General features: G+C 44.8%; 1 protein-coding gene across 5 annotated transcripts in view; it reads right to left on the bottom strand.

Annotated features, from left to right (window-relative positions):
- Positions 1-4,741: 4,741 nt before the first annotated feature.
- Positions 4,742-17,042, bottom strand: part of NFE2L2 (nuclear factor, erythroid 2 like 2) — a 97,732-nt gene continuing 85,431 nt past the window's right edge. For all 5 annotated transcript variants that reach the window (XM_038584946.1, XM_038584942.1, XM_038584943.1 and 2 more), the window contains exons 2-5: positions 9,136-9,402; positions 8,520-8,609; positions 7,692-7,883; positions 4,742-6,470 (exon numbers count right to left, since the gene is read on the bottom strand). In XM_038584946.1, coding sequence (XP_038440874.1) covers positions 5,244-6,470; positions 7,692-7,883; positions 8,520-8,609; positions 9,136-9,399 — 1,773 coding nt within the window. In that variant the 5' untranslated portion in view covers positions 9,400-9,402 and the 3' untranslated portion in view covers positions 4,742-5,243. The remainder of the gene's footprint in view (positions 6,471-7,691; positions 7,884-8,519; positions 8,610-9,135; positions 9,403-17,042) is intronic.

Raw genomic sequence — 17,042 nt, forward strand, 5'->3', positions numbered from 1 at the left:
TTGTTTTAAATGCCAATCTGTAAGATGCTGGGGTGACATGAGAAATCTGAACTTTTGGGAAAAAAAAGTTAAGGATAGGACAGTAGGTGACGAAAAGTTGGGAAGAGAGGTGGGTGGGGGTGTGTTTCACATGTTGGATGAAATTTCTTTCCCCCCAGAAAGGCAGCAGATTGGTTGAATCTTGTATGAGGGAGGGCGGGGAGGAAAATAAGGAATTTGGTCAAACTGCAGTGCTGCATTTTAATCCAAATAAAGGTGTGTGATGATCGTTGTGTTACAGTGATCCTTTTGTGAGGGTTTTGAGAATTGAATTTTTTAGGAAAACTTTGCAGCGTAATTATTTGAATTCTTAGCATTAATAACATTAAATACTTGGGAGTTGAAGCCATGTGAGGAATTTGAGCTGTTTGGATTATAACACACATATGCAGTGGTTTTATACTCTGCAGCTGTAAGTATAATAGTTTGAGTTCCAAAGTAACGGCAAGAGTGGACGTTATTTCTACAAAATATATTTGCCTTTATCCTTACAAAGTGGAAATTAGGCAACAAAAGATTGGAATCTCCTGTGTATTCATGGACTGCAATTAAATCTTGAACATGAGTAATTTGCAAAAGTTTAACCTTGTTAGGTTGATGGAAGTTAGGATTGGATAGAAAGTACCAAGGATAGGGGAAGACTTCAGATTAACAGGTAAAGTATGCCATTTTTGCTTACATTTTTATCAGTTAATGGCAGGGTACATTGAGCTGCATTTAAGTGATGAAGCTTAAGAGGATACCATGCTGAGCCAGCTAGGAAATGTGAATTTGCCCAAGATACTCCATTTGTAAAATATATTGGTAAGTGGATAAATAAGTACAAGGGTGTTGGCGGCTCTAAAGTACTTTAAAATATGAAGTGGTTAAGTGTCACTACATTCATGTATTATACCCATTTTATAACTTATAAGGGCCTATAATCACAAAAATGAGTATCAAATGTTGACTAGTTAGACCTGAAATTAAAATACAGGTAATTTTCTCTAAAATACATTGCCGGTCTCCATTGTCGATAGAAACGTTGAGTAGACTATCCTTTAACGTACTTAGGAAAATAATTTTAATAGGTGATCTATTTGGGTTTAATCACATTTGTCCTATCTTTAATTAGGTATTGGAAAACCGATTATATTACTATATAGCAAATTTTTACAGAATAAGTTTTATGAGCTTGGACAAGTTGCTTGGGGTTTCATTTTTACACATGCTACACATTGGCAGTTGGTGATGCCAACAGACACCTAGGAATGTTGGGTTTTTTAAGAGATTTTATTCATGAGAGCCAGGGAGTCCAGGACAGGCCGAGGGGAGTAGTGGGCACCCTGTAGGGAGCCTGATGTGGGATTTGATCCCAGGACCCTGAGATCCCGACCTGAGCAGAAGGCAGATTACCAACCACTGAGCCACCCAGGTGCCCCAAGAGTGTTGGCTTCATATACATTAAATAGAATTACTTAGGGATCCCTGGGTGGCGCAGCGGTTTGGCGCCTGCCTTTGGCCCGGGGCGCGATCCTGGAGACCTGGGATCGAATCCCACGTCGGGCTCCCTGCATGGAGCCTGCTTCTCCCTCTGCCTGTGTCTCTGCCTCTGTCTCTCTCTCTCTGTGTGACTATCATGAATAAATAAATAAAATCTTTAAAAAAAATAGAATTACTTAAAACATTACATTGAAAATAGTAATGAAGGGGCACCCAGGTGGCTCAGTTGGCCGTCTTGACTCATTTCCACTCCGGTGGTGAGCTACCACCCCCCCACCCCCGCCGCATCAGGCTTTGCGCTCGCATGGAGTCTGCTTAAGATTCTCTTCCCCCTCCCCCCAAATAGTAAAATACTGTTTGATTTAGTAATACACGCTTCAAATATTAAATGAGGCTAGTGGGTCTGACGAGACTGAAGTCCTGCGTATGTGGCATTTTGGAATACGACAGCAATCTGGTCCGGATTTTTAAGAACAGTACTGTGAATACCATTGTGATTTGTTGTCTGTAGTATTGAAGGAAATGTTAAATTTCACTAAGTGTTAGTAACCCCATCAAAATTTTTACGTTCTGTACACATTACGAGCTGTTTTTACCTAATTCCTGTTTTGTAAAATGGAGATTATACCCACTTTCGTTAAATCTGAAAGTTAAGTCTGATAGTTGGCTTAAAGAACTTAATCTGGTGTCTGGTCCATGGTCCCTAAAGATATTTTTGGTAATAATTATGGGTACTAATAGCCCAAGCATACTTAAAATTTAATGGGTGACAGTAAAGTTATGCCAGTGTCTTAAGTGTTTTTCTCTACTGAAAGTTTTTGTGGTTTTTACATTTTTCTTCAGCTCTCAAAAGGTATAAAAGGCAACTGAAAATGAACCTGTTCTGAGAAGTGTTTTTAAGGAATGAATGAGGATTTTGTGTATGTTCTGAGGCTTAAAAACCTAAGTATGGTATGAGGAACAGTCACCCCTTGCCTAAAAAGCATGGGCTTGAGAAATCTCAGCAAGAAAGTGTTCTTTACACAACAAATGCAAGATCCCTCGGGTCAAGATTGCTAAGAATGCTTGATCCGCATCCGTGTGGAAGGCATAGGGACACATCTTAACACCAGAAAGGAGTTTAATATTTAACAATTGGGTAGTTTAATGAGGACAATATAAATAAACCTGGCCTCATTTTTTTGTCATGGGGTTAGGATCTGTTTAAAAACTTTAGTTTCTAATTCTGCATAATGCGGTATGTGTGGTACTTCCGAGTCCGTTTTCCAGGTGCCCTACGGAACTGGCTTCTTGAACTCCGAGAAGTCTGCGCCAGCCAATTCCAGGTGTTCGGGGGGGCCGCACCCCCAACACACGCCTATAATTTTATCTAAGGTTGGATACTTTAGTCAAGATCCAAGATTTGGGGGGGGGGGGTTGGAAAGAGGAGGTCTCCAAGGAGAGCAGCGCCGCCGCCACCACTTAGAGGTAGAGACCGTTGGCTGGGGAGGAAGGCCAGGGGCCGCGTCCGAATGTCGCCTCCATACACCCGTTGGGTTTTGAAGTCTGTTTTTTTTTTTTTTTTTAATTATTTGACAGAGTACAAGCAGGGGGAGCATCAGGGAGGGAGAAGCAGGCTCTGCTGAGTGGGGAACCTGACCCAGGGCTCGATCCCAGGCCCCTGGGATGGTGACCCGAGCCGACGGCAGACGCTTGAGCGACTGAGCCACTGGGCGAGGCGCTCTTTGAAGTCACTTTCGACCCTGAGCTTTGTCGTTCGAGCTCAGTTCTTAGCGGCTAATCGGACTTCAGTTTCTTTCAAGCTAGTCAGGAAGAGGCGTCTGGGTCCGGCCAAGTGAGACGGTGCAAGCCGGCGCGGGACAGGCCTCCAGGCCTCCGCCCAGGCTTCGCTAGGGCCCCCCTCCTCCCCCCAGGACGCGGGGCTCTGCCGCCGGTGGGCGCCCAGGGGGGCGGGACTCGGGGTGGGACTTGCTCTAAGTGTGCACAACTCTCCGACGAGTCACCAATTCCCCACTTTAAAACAACACAAGACAAACTGATTGATTAGATGAAGAAATCGTGAATTAATGCTGTGAGGGAGTCCGTGCGGCCCCCTGGACAGCCTGCAGCTTCCCGGAGTTTTGCGGGGCCTTGCCTTGGTCTTATGGGTGTTTAAGCTCCCAGTGTGTCCCAAAGTGAAATTTCCCACCTAGACTTTCCTTCTAACCAGGCATCTCAGGGCAACTCAGTTCTCAAAGCTGTTTAAGTCCTTGACCCCACCTTCACCCAACACCTTCTCTCACAATTTTAGTTCTGCCTTTGAAATCTGCAGAACCCAGTGCCTTCTCCCTATTCCTGCGTTCACCACCCTAGCCCAAGCCAACACCATCCCATGTGTTTCAGAGCTTCCCCACTCATCTAACTGCTCCCATCTTAACCCCCTAGACTATTTTCAACACATGCCTAAGGAAACTTAAAAACCAGATGTTAATCCTACTAAATGCCGGTGGTTCCCATGTTGCTAGATAAAAGCCAGAGCCTTTGTGAAGGTGTAACAAGAATCTGTGCCATCCATGTTGCACTCCTCTACCTGCTGCTTCTCCATCTTCAGTCTTGTTGGCAATATTCTTTAGCTAACAGAATGAGTCTCCCACACTTTACAGATGTTGCCATCTCAAGGCTTTTCCTATTCACAACCCTGTATTTTAGCGTAGGGGCAGAGAGAGAGGGAGAGGCTCTTACGCAGGCTCCACAACCAGTGCAGAGCCTGACACCGGGCTTGATCTCATGGCCTGAGCCAAAATACAGTTGGCCGCTAATTGACCAAGTCTGTTGGGCACCCCCACCCCCCAAAGCCTGTGCAACCCTATTTTAAATTGCAATGCTTCCTTTCTACTGGCCTTCCCGATCCTGGCAGGTGTAAGGTTTGCTGGCTTCAATTACAGGACAGGGATTTCCATGGTGTCTTCTGTACTTTAGAGGACACCTAGCACATGGTGGGCCTCAATGTACTGACACGAGGAAACAACGTTTTCATGTCAAGAAAACACCGTTTGAGATATACTTGCTATTGAAGAGAGAAAATATCTTGATAGACATTATTTCTTTGTATCTCTGGGACCAGAAGTTTAGTATAAAATGCTTTTCACACTTTGAAAACATTCTGACAATGCAAAACACCTAAATATGTAAAGTGTGGTGGTGTTATGGAAAATAACAATAAACTCGAATTCCCAAGAAATAATTTAACAGTCATAATATTCCTTTATTAGTACCAGCTTTTCAACTAAATTGGTTTTTGCCAGGGCTAAACAATTTAATATAAAAAAAATGCCTTTTTGTTCATACAGTATTTATAAAAAAGTACATAGTGGTTAGTTTTGCAACAATTTGTTTTTAGCCAGATGTCATATCATATAAACCTATGAACGTAACAAATGAGATAAGAACAGTATAAATAAAGTTTTTGTAGTATTTACACTTATACAGAAACTAGCCCAAATGGTGTTGTAAGAAATTAAGTTTGCAGTTAAAGTGAAACTACTGATTCAGCATACTGATGACTTACTTTAATGCTTTTTAAAGTTTATATTATTTTCTACACTAGTTTTGACTATAATTTTGCATAGAATTACTTATAAAGTATATTTTTGCATTTCACATCACAGTAGGAGCTTTTAGTATAACAGTACAAAAAAAAACAAACAACCCACTAGCTCGGAAAAAGTCACTTCTTCTCAAATCTAGTTTTTCTTAATATCTGGCTTCTTACTTTTGGGCACAAGGAATACATTGCCATCTCTTGTTTGCTGCAGGGAGTATTCACTGGGAGAGTAAGGTTTTCCATCTTCATCACGGAGCATGCTGAAGACTTCAAGATACAAAGTGCTGAGTTGTTTTTTCAGTAGATGGAGGCTTTTGTCATTCTCGCCCTTTTCTTTGAGCAATTTTTCTTTTTCATCTTTTAAATGATCCAAATCTTGTTCCAGTTCCACTATATTTTCCAGTTTTCTTTTTCTGCAATTCTGAGCAGCCACTTTATTCTTGCCCCTCCTGCGTATATCTCGAATTAATGCCAGCTGAGCCTCATTGAATTGCTCCTTTGACATCATCTCATTGAAGTCATCAACAGGGAGGTTAATGATTTTTTCAACAGGGAATGGGATATGGAGAGCTTTTGCCCTTAGCTCATCTCTTGTGAGATGAGCCTCCAAGCGGCTTGAATGTTTGTCTTTTGTGAATGGGGCTTTTCGATGACCAGGATTTACCGGCGATTCTTTCTTTGGCGTGTTTTCACACTGGGCGTCATGCGCTGGAGCACTGGGCCCTGGAGATGGTGACGGGGGCTGGGCTGGATCTCCAGCAGACTGTCCCGGCTGTGTTTTAGGACCGGTCTGTTTGACACTTCCAGGAGCACTATCTGTCTCTTCCATTTCAGAATCACTGAAGCCAAGTGCTGTGTCTCCATAGACAGAAGATTCCACTGAGTGTTCTGGTGATGCCATGCCAGGACTTGTGTTCAGTGAAATGCCAGAGTCAGAATCGTTGAATTCTGTGCTTTCAGGGTGGTTTTGGTTAAACGCTTTACAAAGTGATAAATCAGAAACATCAATGGGCCCATTAAGAAGTTCAGAGAGTGACTGGCTGAAAGAAGCAGAGGAAGGCATGCTGTTGCTACTACTGGGTTCTGCTATGAAAGCAGAATAAAATTCATCACCAAAATCTGTGTTTATTGTGGCATCTGAATTTAATGAGTTCACTGTCAGCTGGCTGGAATCTTCTGTGGAGAGGATGCTGCTAAAAGAATCCTCGAAAGCACTGAGAAAAGGTGGACTGCAGTTACCTACTTCTTTTTCCAGTGAGGGCATTGAGGGGTAGAAATGATAATTGTTGTCGATTTCTGTCATTTTGGTTTCTGGACTTGGCACCATGCTAGTCTCGACCAACTTGTCATTCTGAATATTAAGACACTGTGGAAAAGAAATTTTTACTAAATGTAAATCAAGGTGAAATATTTTTGATAGCAGATAGTCTATATTTCATGGCAAATATTTATTTTTTAAAGATTTTATAAGTAATCTCTATACCCAATATGGGGCTTGAACTCACAACCCCGAGATCAAGATTTCCATGTTCCACCAACTGAACCGACCAAGTGCCCCTGATGGCAAATAGTTTTAAAAGCTGGAAATCTATATCTGATTCTGATTCCCCACCCCCATTCTTTCCAAGCTCTTCTGTAATTCAGCTAATTCCCATCCATTTCTAACATATTTATGTCTAAGTATGTACATTATTTTCACAGTTCCTAGGTCAGACTTCTGGTCTACAAAGACCAGATCTTTCCTCAAGACAATCAGGTGGCCCAGCAGTTTGGCGCCACCTTTGGCCCGGGATGTGATCCTGGAGGCCGGGGATCAGGTCCCGTGTCCAGCTCCCTGCATGGAGCCTGCTTCTCTCCCTCTCCTTCTGCCTGTGTCTCTGCCTCTCTGTCTGTCACGAATAAATAAATAAAAGCTTAAAAAAATTAAAAAACAAACAAACAAACAAAAAAAAAACAACTGCACGTAAGTGATCATGGGCAACTCTTGTGACTCCAGTTTATTTACGTAATCTTTACACCCAAGGTGGGGCTCAAACTCACAACTCTGAAAGAGTAGCATGCTCCTGTGACTGAGCCAGCCAGGTGCCCCTCTCAGGACTAATTTAAAAGCACCCTCTGGGACGCCTGGGTGGCTCAGTGGTTAAGATTCTGCCTTCAGTCCAGGGTGTGATCCCAGGGTCCCAGGATCGAGTCCTGCATTGGACTCTCTGCATGGAGCCTGCTTCTCCCTCTACCTATGTCTCTGCCTCTGTCTCTCATGAATAAAAAAATAAAAATAAAAGCACCCTCCTGGGCATTTGGGTGACTCAATTAAGCAGCTTCCATGGCTCAGGTCATGATCCCAGGGTCCTGGGATGGAGCCCCACATCGGGCTCCCTGCTTCCCCCTCTCCAACGCTTATGCTCCCCTGCTCTCTCCCTTATGCTCTCCTGCTCTCTCCCTCTCTCTCAAATAAATAAATAAAATATTAAAAAAAGCACCTTCCAATCCTTCCATTAAGTAGGTGGCATGTAAATAGTAACTGGATAATTAAAGGCACTGAATATCAAAGTGTCTTTGGTATTTATTGATATTAGATCTTAGTTACCTGCAGTTCTGGAATGGATAGTAGCTCCTCCCAAACTTGCTCAATGTCCTGCTGCATATTGTCTAAATCAGCAATGACTGACTGAACGGCAAGAGTCTGAGGTGACTGAGCCTGATTAGGAGCAATGAAGACTGGGTTTTCGATTTGGCTGGGAATATCAGGAACAAGGGACTGAAATGCAGCTGAAGAAACCTACAATTGACAGAGCATTTATCTCCATGAGTCTGCCAGCATCAGTGGAGAAGTACACCCCAAGGCACCCCCACAACACCTTCAACTGGACTTGGCTAACAGTTCTCTATTTCTTTAGTTATAACCACTTATGAAACCACTTATTAATGAAACAAATCTCTTTTTCCCCTGCCCGACTCTAAACTTAATCATTTACTAGTTTAGTTGTTTTATCCTATACATTCAAAGGTAAATTTCAAAATAAGTATAAATCTTTAGGATTTTTAATTTGTATGTCTCAGTAAAAATATCTAGTATAGTGCTTCAAACATAATAAATTTACTAAAAGTGTTAATTGAGCAAGTCTTGGTTTATTACCCAGCTTGCTTTTTACACACCAAAATTTATTTCTAAGTACCTACAACCAATGAGTCATTTGTTTCCATGGTTATGCAGATCCATGCTTCTGGCTATACAGCAGTAAGTGTATATTTTGTAGAGATATATTTTTTTTAATTGTAAAGTTATCTACAGGCTAAGGATTCTTTGACAAAATTTCCTCTTAAAATATTTTTTTTTACCGGAGACACACTTAGAGGATATATTAGATACAGTGATTAGATATAGTGGAGGAGTTTCACTGTTAACCAAATGTACCTCATTGTCATCTACGAACGGGAATGTCTCTGCCAAAAGCTGCATGCAGTCATCAAAGTACAAAGCATCTGGCTTGGGAATGTGGGGAACCTAGATAAAAGAGAGAGACATAAAAGAAAAAAAAGATTGTTCAGTGTCATACGGTGTTTATAATTTAGTTAGACATTTATCTTCTTTCCGAAATCAGTTTAGTGTAGTACAGAGCACAGAATCAAATCAACCAGACTATCTGGGTTTGAATCTTGGTTTCCCCAGTTTTGAGCGCTCCGGGCAAGCAAGTTACTGAATCTCTGAGCTGCAACTGCTCATCTGCAGACAAGATGCGAGTACTCTGTACTACTTTTACCGCTGCCACCACCGCTGCTGCTTGACACTTACGTATGTTTCCACAGCTTAGAAAGCACCTTCCCGTGATTTATGTCCTCCCAATCCTACAACTCTGTGAGGAACTCATCAGGAAGCTGAGGTTGGGAAGGTGACTTGATATGGTCATGAAGACAGTAAAAGGCATAAAAAAAGGTGAAGTGAAACTCAAATCCAGATGTTTTAACTCTTGGGTCGGTATTAGTTCCATAAACCCTGCCACACACCTTCCCAAGAACAGAGTTTTCTGTACCTGGGAGTAGTTGGCAGATGCACTGGTTTCCGATGGGATGTGTGGGGCTGGCTGAACCGGAAGGAATTCACCGGTCTCTTCGTCTAGTTGTAACTGAGCAAAGAAAGCTTTCTCTTGCTCCTTTTGGAGTTGTTCTTGTCTTTCCTTTTCAAGTTTTTTCTGTTTTTCCAGCTCATGCTCCTTCCGTCGTTGACTGAAGTCAAATACTTCTCGACTGACCCCAAGATCTATATCTTGCCTCCAAAGTATGTCAATCAAATCCATGTCCTATGTTTAAAAAAAGGGAAAGAGAGAGACCATGGTTAAGATGGTTTTTAAAATGGCAGATATCATGTAGTTTACATTATGCCACTGTTGATGGCCGGTGGTAGGGAGATGACGATCTGAATGGGAACACAGATCCCATGTTCTGGAAGGACACGGTTAATTCCAATCAATGAATCAAGAAACAAGAACGTACAAACAGCCATCCATTCTAATACTTATAACTTGGATTATTAATGACCGGGTGGTAGTAGAGGTCACTACGGAGCAAAGGAACACGCACATTAAAGCTCTTGAATTAAGGGAAGCCCCACACGTGTTTAATGGAATACAGAAATGAGAGTAACTCCAAGCCACTGGTTTACTATGAGAAATGGGAGTTTGGGAAACATGATCAAATATGTGGAGTTTCTTCTAAACTCAGCAAATATCCAGTTTACAGAGTGGGGGAAAACCCCTGCTAAATGTCAATCTAGCAGCTGTGAAACAGCACCATTCTTTTGGTGTTTCCTACACGGATTACTTTCCCCCATCATCTCTAGCAACTCTTGTTCCTGTGGTTCATTTATGGAAACAATCTCCGGACTTGGGTGTTCGCTCCGGAGGCCTGCACAAATGAGTACGGGGAAGTCCTGGCTAATGGTCATCTCGTGACCCGCAGGTGAAGCAGGGGGCTGCAAGGGGCTGCCCTGGGAAAGGGTTTCACTTCTGGGAAATCACAAATAACCCTCTTAAAAACAAACACAAAATAAATTAAAAACAAACAAACATGGCTCCAGGGAAGGATGGAAGGTACTAAAAGTTTTAAGATACAGGGAGAGTCTTGCCACGAGAGTAATGGTTATTTTGATCTCTGTGACAAAGCTAGGCCGACGTACCACGTCTAGATTTTTCTAATCACAAATGTGTCAAAAAGCAATTTTTCTGACTTACAACTTTAGTTTTTGGAAAAGTCTACACAGGTAGGAAATAAATTTGTATTTTTTTAAAGATTTTATGTCTCCCCCTGCCTGTGTCTTTGCCTCTCTCTCTCTCTGAATAAATAAATAAATAATATCAAAAAAATTTTTATGTATACATGAGACACAGAGGCAGAGACCCAGGCCGAGGGAGAAGCAGGCTCCCTGTGCGGAGCCCGACATGGGACTCGATCCTGGGTCCCCGGGGTCATGGCCTGGCCCGAAGGCGGTGCCCGACCGCTGAGCCCCCAGGCGTCCCCCTGTAGGACATTTAGATCACTTCCCAGCTAAGAAGTCATCTGTACTGAAAATAATATAATGAGACTAACAGTGGAGAGATCCAGGCGCGGGGAGGGGAGCAGGGCTGACAGCGGGTCCGGCCGGGGACACCGGCTGCCCCGGGGACACCGGCTCGGACACCGGCACCAGGTCTAGACCCGCCGACTGGCTCCTCCCGGGACCAAGGGGCGCGATGCCTCCTGAGCGGCTATTTCCAGCCGAGAGCGGGGAGCCCAGGCCACCTTCGGCCCGGGCCCTGGGGAGGGCAGCCTCTCTGGAGGCTTTGGGGAGCCGCCGGCCTCCCGGGCCCGGCCCGCCGCACTGACCAGCCCGCGGCTCCCCTCGGGCCTCTGGGACCACAAGTCACACGGAAAATACGAAACCCGACCGACGCGGCTCCCTGAACTGCGCGACGGAAGCGCCGCGGTGCTGAGCCCCTGACCTCGGCTCCCGCAGGGCGGAACCGGGCGCTCCTCAGCCCCGCCGCCCCTGGGAGGAGCTCCATTTCAAAGATGAGGTGTGGGGGTCCCCGGGGGCTCAGCGGTTTAGCGCCGCCTGCGGCCCAGATGTGACCCCGGGGGCCCGGGATCGAGGCCCGCGTTGTGCTCCCCGCAGGGAGCCTGCTTCTCCCTCGGCCTGGGTCTCTGCCTCTCTCTCTTTCTCTCATGAATAAATATAATCTTAAAAAAAATAAAAAAATAAAGATGATGTGTTTCCATTTTAATGGGCAGGTTTATCCAAGGGTCACATGAAACACAACGGTTCAAGGCACAGCGAATTCTACCTTAAAATCCTGAGTGGTTCAGCTCCGACCCTGGTGAACTGGGGATCCCTCCGGGCTGTTCTCCCGCTGGAGCCAGGGGGCCAGGGCCAGGGCCAGGGCGGTCCTCAGGGTCCCACACCCACTAAGCGCCAGCACTAAAGACAAGCACGATCACAGCCGCAACCAAACTCCAGTCCTTCTCGAACACTGACGGGCCAGCGAGCCGAGCTCTCCAGAGCAGTAAAAGGAACGTGGGGGCGCCCGGCTGGCTCTCGGGTACGCGTCCAGGCCATGATCTCGGGGTCCTGGGCTCCCTGCTCAGCAGTCTGCGTCTCCCTCCCCGTGCTCCCCTCCCCACACTCGTGCTTTCTCTCCAAGGCCAAGGCAGAAGCTTTTCCTTGTTGAGAGATCCCAGATAAACCCCCCCCCCAAAAAAAGAAACCATGATCCACTTTTGATTTTTTCATAAAAGCCGAATGAACACTGAAGCAGTTTCTGTTGCAAATCCCTGCTCACAGGTCAGACTATTCCAGGGTATCCCCAGAACCCAGCCCCATGGGCCGAAAGAAAATTCCTACTGTAGTTTACTCTAGAATTCCCAGGTGGCAGTCACAGGAGTTGATACATGTCTGTTCTTTCCTTTCTCCTTCTTTCCTCCGCACCAGAGGAGATGTCTCAAGTGGGTTCAGATGGTTTAGCTCTAAATTTAGTACATGCTTGTTCGAGCCTACCCCTATCATACAGATGTTGGTGGATCAACTGAGACATGAAAGAAATCTCTCTATAAATGTAAAGCATATGCTATTGTTGCTATGCATGCTGACAGTGATGGTTTTGGTTTTTTTTAGATTTTATTTATTCATGAGAGAGAGAGGGGCAGAGACACAGGCAGAGACAGAAGCAGGCTCCGTGGGAGAAGCCCGATGTGGGACTCGATCCCAGGACCCGGGATCACGACCCGAGCCAAAGGCAGATGCTCAGCGGCTGAGCCACCGGAGCGCCCAGTGATGGTTCTAACACCTGCCAGAACAGAAGATCCAACTCCAGCCAACGGATGATGATGAAGCTGTGGACCTGACTGTACTGGGCGCCTGAAGTAACACTCAGCAAAGAAGCTCCTTGGTTCCTCCTCAGGGAGGGTGTGACTACCCGGTTTGTGCAACACGTGTTGAAGACAAAGCACACAACCTCTACTTTCATGTTTACTTCTGTGTACACACACACACTTGCTCAACTGCCGTTCAGTCCCTGCTGGGCCCCCCCTTCGATGCACGGCCAAACGAATTCAATTTTAAAGAATTTCCCATTACCCACCAGGTGAATAGAATGTTGATCTGGGAAATGACTACTTGGAAGGCCACTATACTTTGTCTCTGCTATGGTATGTTTGTACTTTAGCAAGATAAAAAGTTCAACTTAAATGTACATGTTTATGCTCGAACCACCTATATAAAGTGTCAAGGAACAGAATGAAGATATATGTGCTAACGTTAAGAGAAAAATTTCCCAGAATATGCTCCCAAACACCTGGATGGATCCCCATCAACAAACAGGAAAAATACATCATGAAGCAGCATCTAGATCAGCCCTTGAGCATCCTGTTCTCCTCTGACCTGAAACAACGCTGGGCCCCGGGAGGTCAAGCAGCTTACTGTCTCCACCCGGAATGTCTCCAAAAGAGGATTCCAGTGACATCTAACTGTCCTAAATGTGGCTGGGCAGCCTTCAGGGGGCACAGTGGCCCCCAAACAGGTTTCAAAGTGTTCTCAGAGCTCTTCCTCCGTATATTAAAGTTTATTTTTATGTGATATTTATTGTTGCTATGAGAAGTCTCTAAAAGGAAACTTCTGCTTCGAAATAAAAGCGAGGGTCGTTCTTACTACCTTGGGTTCCTTAAAACCGATGTTCTGATGAAATTCAGAATGAAGCAACAACAGGTTTCTTGTCACGGCCTTAATATGTCATCCTGTGTGTTACTCAAATTTTCACATCATGTTCCGAAGCAAAAACCTTCAGGGATTTGATATTCTATGAAATATTCAAAGCTCGGGGATCCCTGGGTGGCTCAGTGTTGAGCGCCTGCCTTGGGCCCAGGGTGTGATCCTGGAGACCCGGGATCGGGCTCCCTGCGTGGAGCCTGCTTCTCCCTCTGCCTGTGTCTCTGCCCCCTCCCCTCTGTTTATCATGAATAAATAAGTAAGTATTATTAAAAAAAAAAAAAAAGAAATATTCAAAGCTCTATGTTGAAAATGAGAAAGGCGTCCAGCCAAGACGGGCCGGTGGGAGCCCAGGGCCGGGTGCTGGGTGCTGCCCTCGGGCCGAGCACCTCCTGCCCGAGCCCTGTGACCGGCCCCTGTGACCGGCCCGTGACTTCGGCCACAAGCGACCGCCTCCGCCCCCAGAGGAAGCGGCCGGGCGGAGCCCGCAGCAACAGGACACGGGCCGGCGGAGGGGAAATGCCCGGGGCGAGCCACGCGGCCGCCGCACGCAAACCCTGGCCGAGAAGGGAGAGCTCCCGGCGAGCAAGGGCCGTCCAGAGAGGTTAGGGCAGGAGAGGGGAGCAGGGGGTGGCTTCGAGGGCATTCGGCAGGTCCTTCCCGGAGACCAGGGCAAAGGCTCCGAGGGCCAGGGCGCCGCTGCGGGCCTTCCCGCGCCATATGGAGCCACTTAGTATCTGAATTTTTTGTTGTCCTTTAGTGATTCCTGAGTGTGTTGCAAATTATGCTGCTAGCGTGGCTTACACAAAAGATGACGATTTAATAAGAAACATAAATGTTTGACAATTCGCATTAAATCACCATCTGGTCCAAATGAAAGATTCCTATTTAAAATGTATATATCCTCCTTTGCTGTCTGTGTCATCTAGTACATGTTTCACGGGGACTCTGAAGTTGGATTATTAACTCAGACCACTTTGAAACAAACATCTTTGTTTCAATAAAAAGAAAAGACAAAGGCCTTGGACAAACAAACCGGCATTTTTCATACTCAGATGATCCAAAAAATGAGAAAGATAAGGCAAGATAGCACAATCTCCTCTTAAAGTAGTTCTGTAAACTGAAGCTTTGAGAAAGTATCTAGAAAGAAAAAGAAAATGCCTTCTATAAAATATTCACACATATGAATGAGGCCTGCACCTCTCAACCCAGTGCTCTCCCCTGCCTCTAGTTTTTCCTGAGGATGGCAAGGTGGTGGGAGGTTTGCTTCTAAAAATAAATTTTACCAATCAAGTGAAAGAAAAAAAAAAAAAACTGGACAGATTGCTAAGCTTGTAAACAGAAAATGAACACACTTTTCAATTTAATTGTGTAAGCATGAAATCATGTCTCTGGCTATACTCCGTAAAATTATATATTTCCATTAAAAATATAATAAATAAGTCTTTTCAAGTTTATTCCCCCTGGGATCTCTCTTTCATTCAAATATTAATTACTGGCATTCAGAGTCTAAGTCATTTTTTTCAGTCATTTTTCCCCGTACGTGTGTTGTATGCCCAGGTGGATATACCATTCACCTCAAAACTAAATCTGGTTTAATATTTTTTTCCATAGAAGCTGCTCAAATATTTTTTGAGCAAAACCAGATGGAACCTGAATCACATCCCACCGCCCGAAATGAAGAGCTATAGCTGGCCACAACACAACCGAGGGGATGCTTGAATTCTGAAAAACAGATAAGGCAACAACAAATGTCTCCTTGATTCACAAAGTCACAATCCTTACTAAATAAAGTGACAACAGGTGTATTTTTGAAATACATTTCACTGATGACTATTATATTTCATACACATTTATCTGCTCATTTACTTCTTTGCTTCTCTCCACTGCTTCATTACAAGAAGAGACACAACACAATGCCAACTTTTTTCAGTGAGCATTCCCGAGAAGGCAGAGGACAGGTAATTCTTTGTAGTTTGCCCTACATTCAAGCACTTTTGATTCTACTGGCCTCATCTGCTAACATTTAAATATATTGCTATAATAACTGTTAAGGAGGTAAGAATCACAAAGAGTGTGTGTGCACACACATATGTAAAATCACAGAATGTTAGACACGGAAGGGGCCTTACAGCTGAACAGGCCAAGTGTAAACGTCACTAAATTAATTTCTGTGTAACTATAGCTCCATTTTTAAAAATAACTGGCCTAAAACAAACAAACAAACAAACAAACAAACAAAACTGGCCTAGGGCAGCCCGGGGGGCTCAGTGGTTTAGCGCCCTCTTCGGCCCAGGGCGTGATCCTGGAGACCTGGGATCGAGTCCCACATCGGGCTCCCTGCAGGGAGCCTCCCTCTGCCTGTGTCTCTGTCCCCCTCTATCTCTCATAATAAATAAAAATAAATAAAAATAAAAATAACTGACCTAGCAAGCAGTTTTACGTCAGCAGAGACTCCTAGTAGGTAGTAATAGATTCTACTAGTCCAAGTTTTCCTTTTAGAGAAATCTTTTTTTTTTTTTTCTTCTAGAGAAATCTTACCAAGGATTGTTTCCCCAATCTTCAACCACCAGGGCTTTCTAACAATAAAAGTTCTTGCATACACACTGAGAGATGAATTATCCAACTTAAAATCCTCGATCACACGTTTGCTCTTCCCCGAGTAGTGGAACCATCCTTTCACCCTTTTGTCTTTCAACTAGAAAACGGTCCGGTTTCCTGAGTCTGGCATGTTACTATGTACAGACATTTTCATGGGCTGCTTCCTGTTCACAACAAGTTTCTCAGCAATGACTCAGTCTAAGAAATATGATCCAGCCAGTTTACTGGAACTCTTGCCCATTATGTTTGTCTGCAGGCTGCAAACATGATGCAAAGATAAAGCAAAACCGGAGAGGGAATAGAATAGGAACTTGGGCTGTTGGTTTTCTCAAGAGGCACATATGTGTTTAGCCAAAAAGGAATCAGAAAGAACATTAATTTTCAAAAGGGGAGGTGATTCCACCTGCTACAAAACGTGCACAGCTCCAACTCTTCCAGGAGAAGTGTCACATCTGGACCCAGCAGCTTCTTACTTGGTGGTCTGTGTGTGGGAGGATGCTGCCACCAGCCTGGGAGGGCTTCTGAGAGGGTGCAGCAGGAGTTTGCCAAGGGACTGGCTTGGTTTGATAAGCAAACTTCAGGATACATCTTTCTAATCTCTTCCGCATTTTTTAAAAAAAAGATTTTATTTATTCATGAGAGACAGAGAGAGAAGCAGACACAGGCCGAGGGAGAAGCAGGCTCCCTGCGAGGAGCCCAATGCAGGACTCGATCCCAGGACCCCGGGATCACGCCCTGAGCCAAAGGCAGATGCTCAATCACCGAGCTTGCCAGGTGCCCCTCTTCTGCATTGTTTTAAAAAAGATTTTATCCATTTATTTGAGAGAGAAAGAGAGATCACAAGCAGGGGGAGGAGAGGAGAAGCAGACTCCCTTGCCAAGCAGGGACTCAGTTCCAGGACCCCAGGATCATGACCCAAGCGGAAGGCAGACACTGCTGGAGCCGCCCAAGGGCCCCTCTTCCACATTTTTTAACCAGCCACATAGACGTTCAGTTCTGGATGCCGTCCTCCACACACGGAAGGAACTTCCATCACTACTGGAATGATTCTCCTGGAAAATACACCTACCACACCTGCCCCCCCCCACCAAAGAACCTTCAAGA

Source organism: Canis lupus, chromosome 36, assembly GCF_011100685.1.
Source record: "Canis lupus familiaris isolate Mischka breed German Shepherd chromosome 36, alternate assembly UU_Cfam_GSD_1.0, whole genome shotgun sequence".
Lineage (NCBI taxonomy): Eukaryota > Metazoa > Chordata > Mammalia > Carnivora > Canidae > Canis > Canis lupus.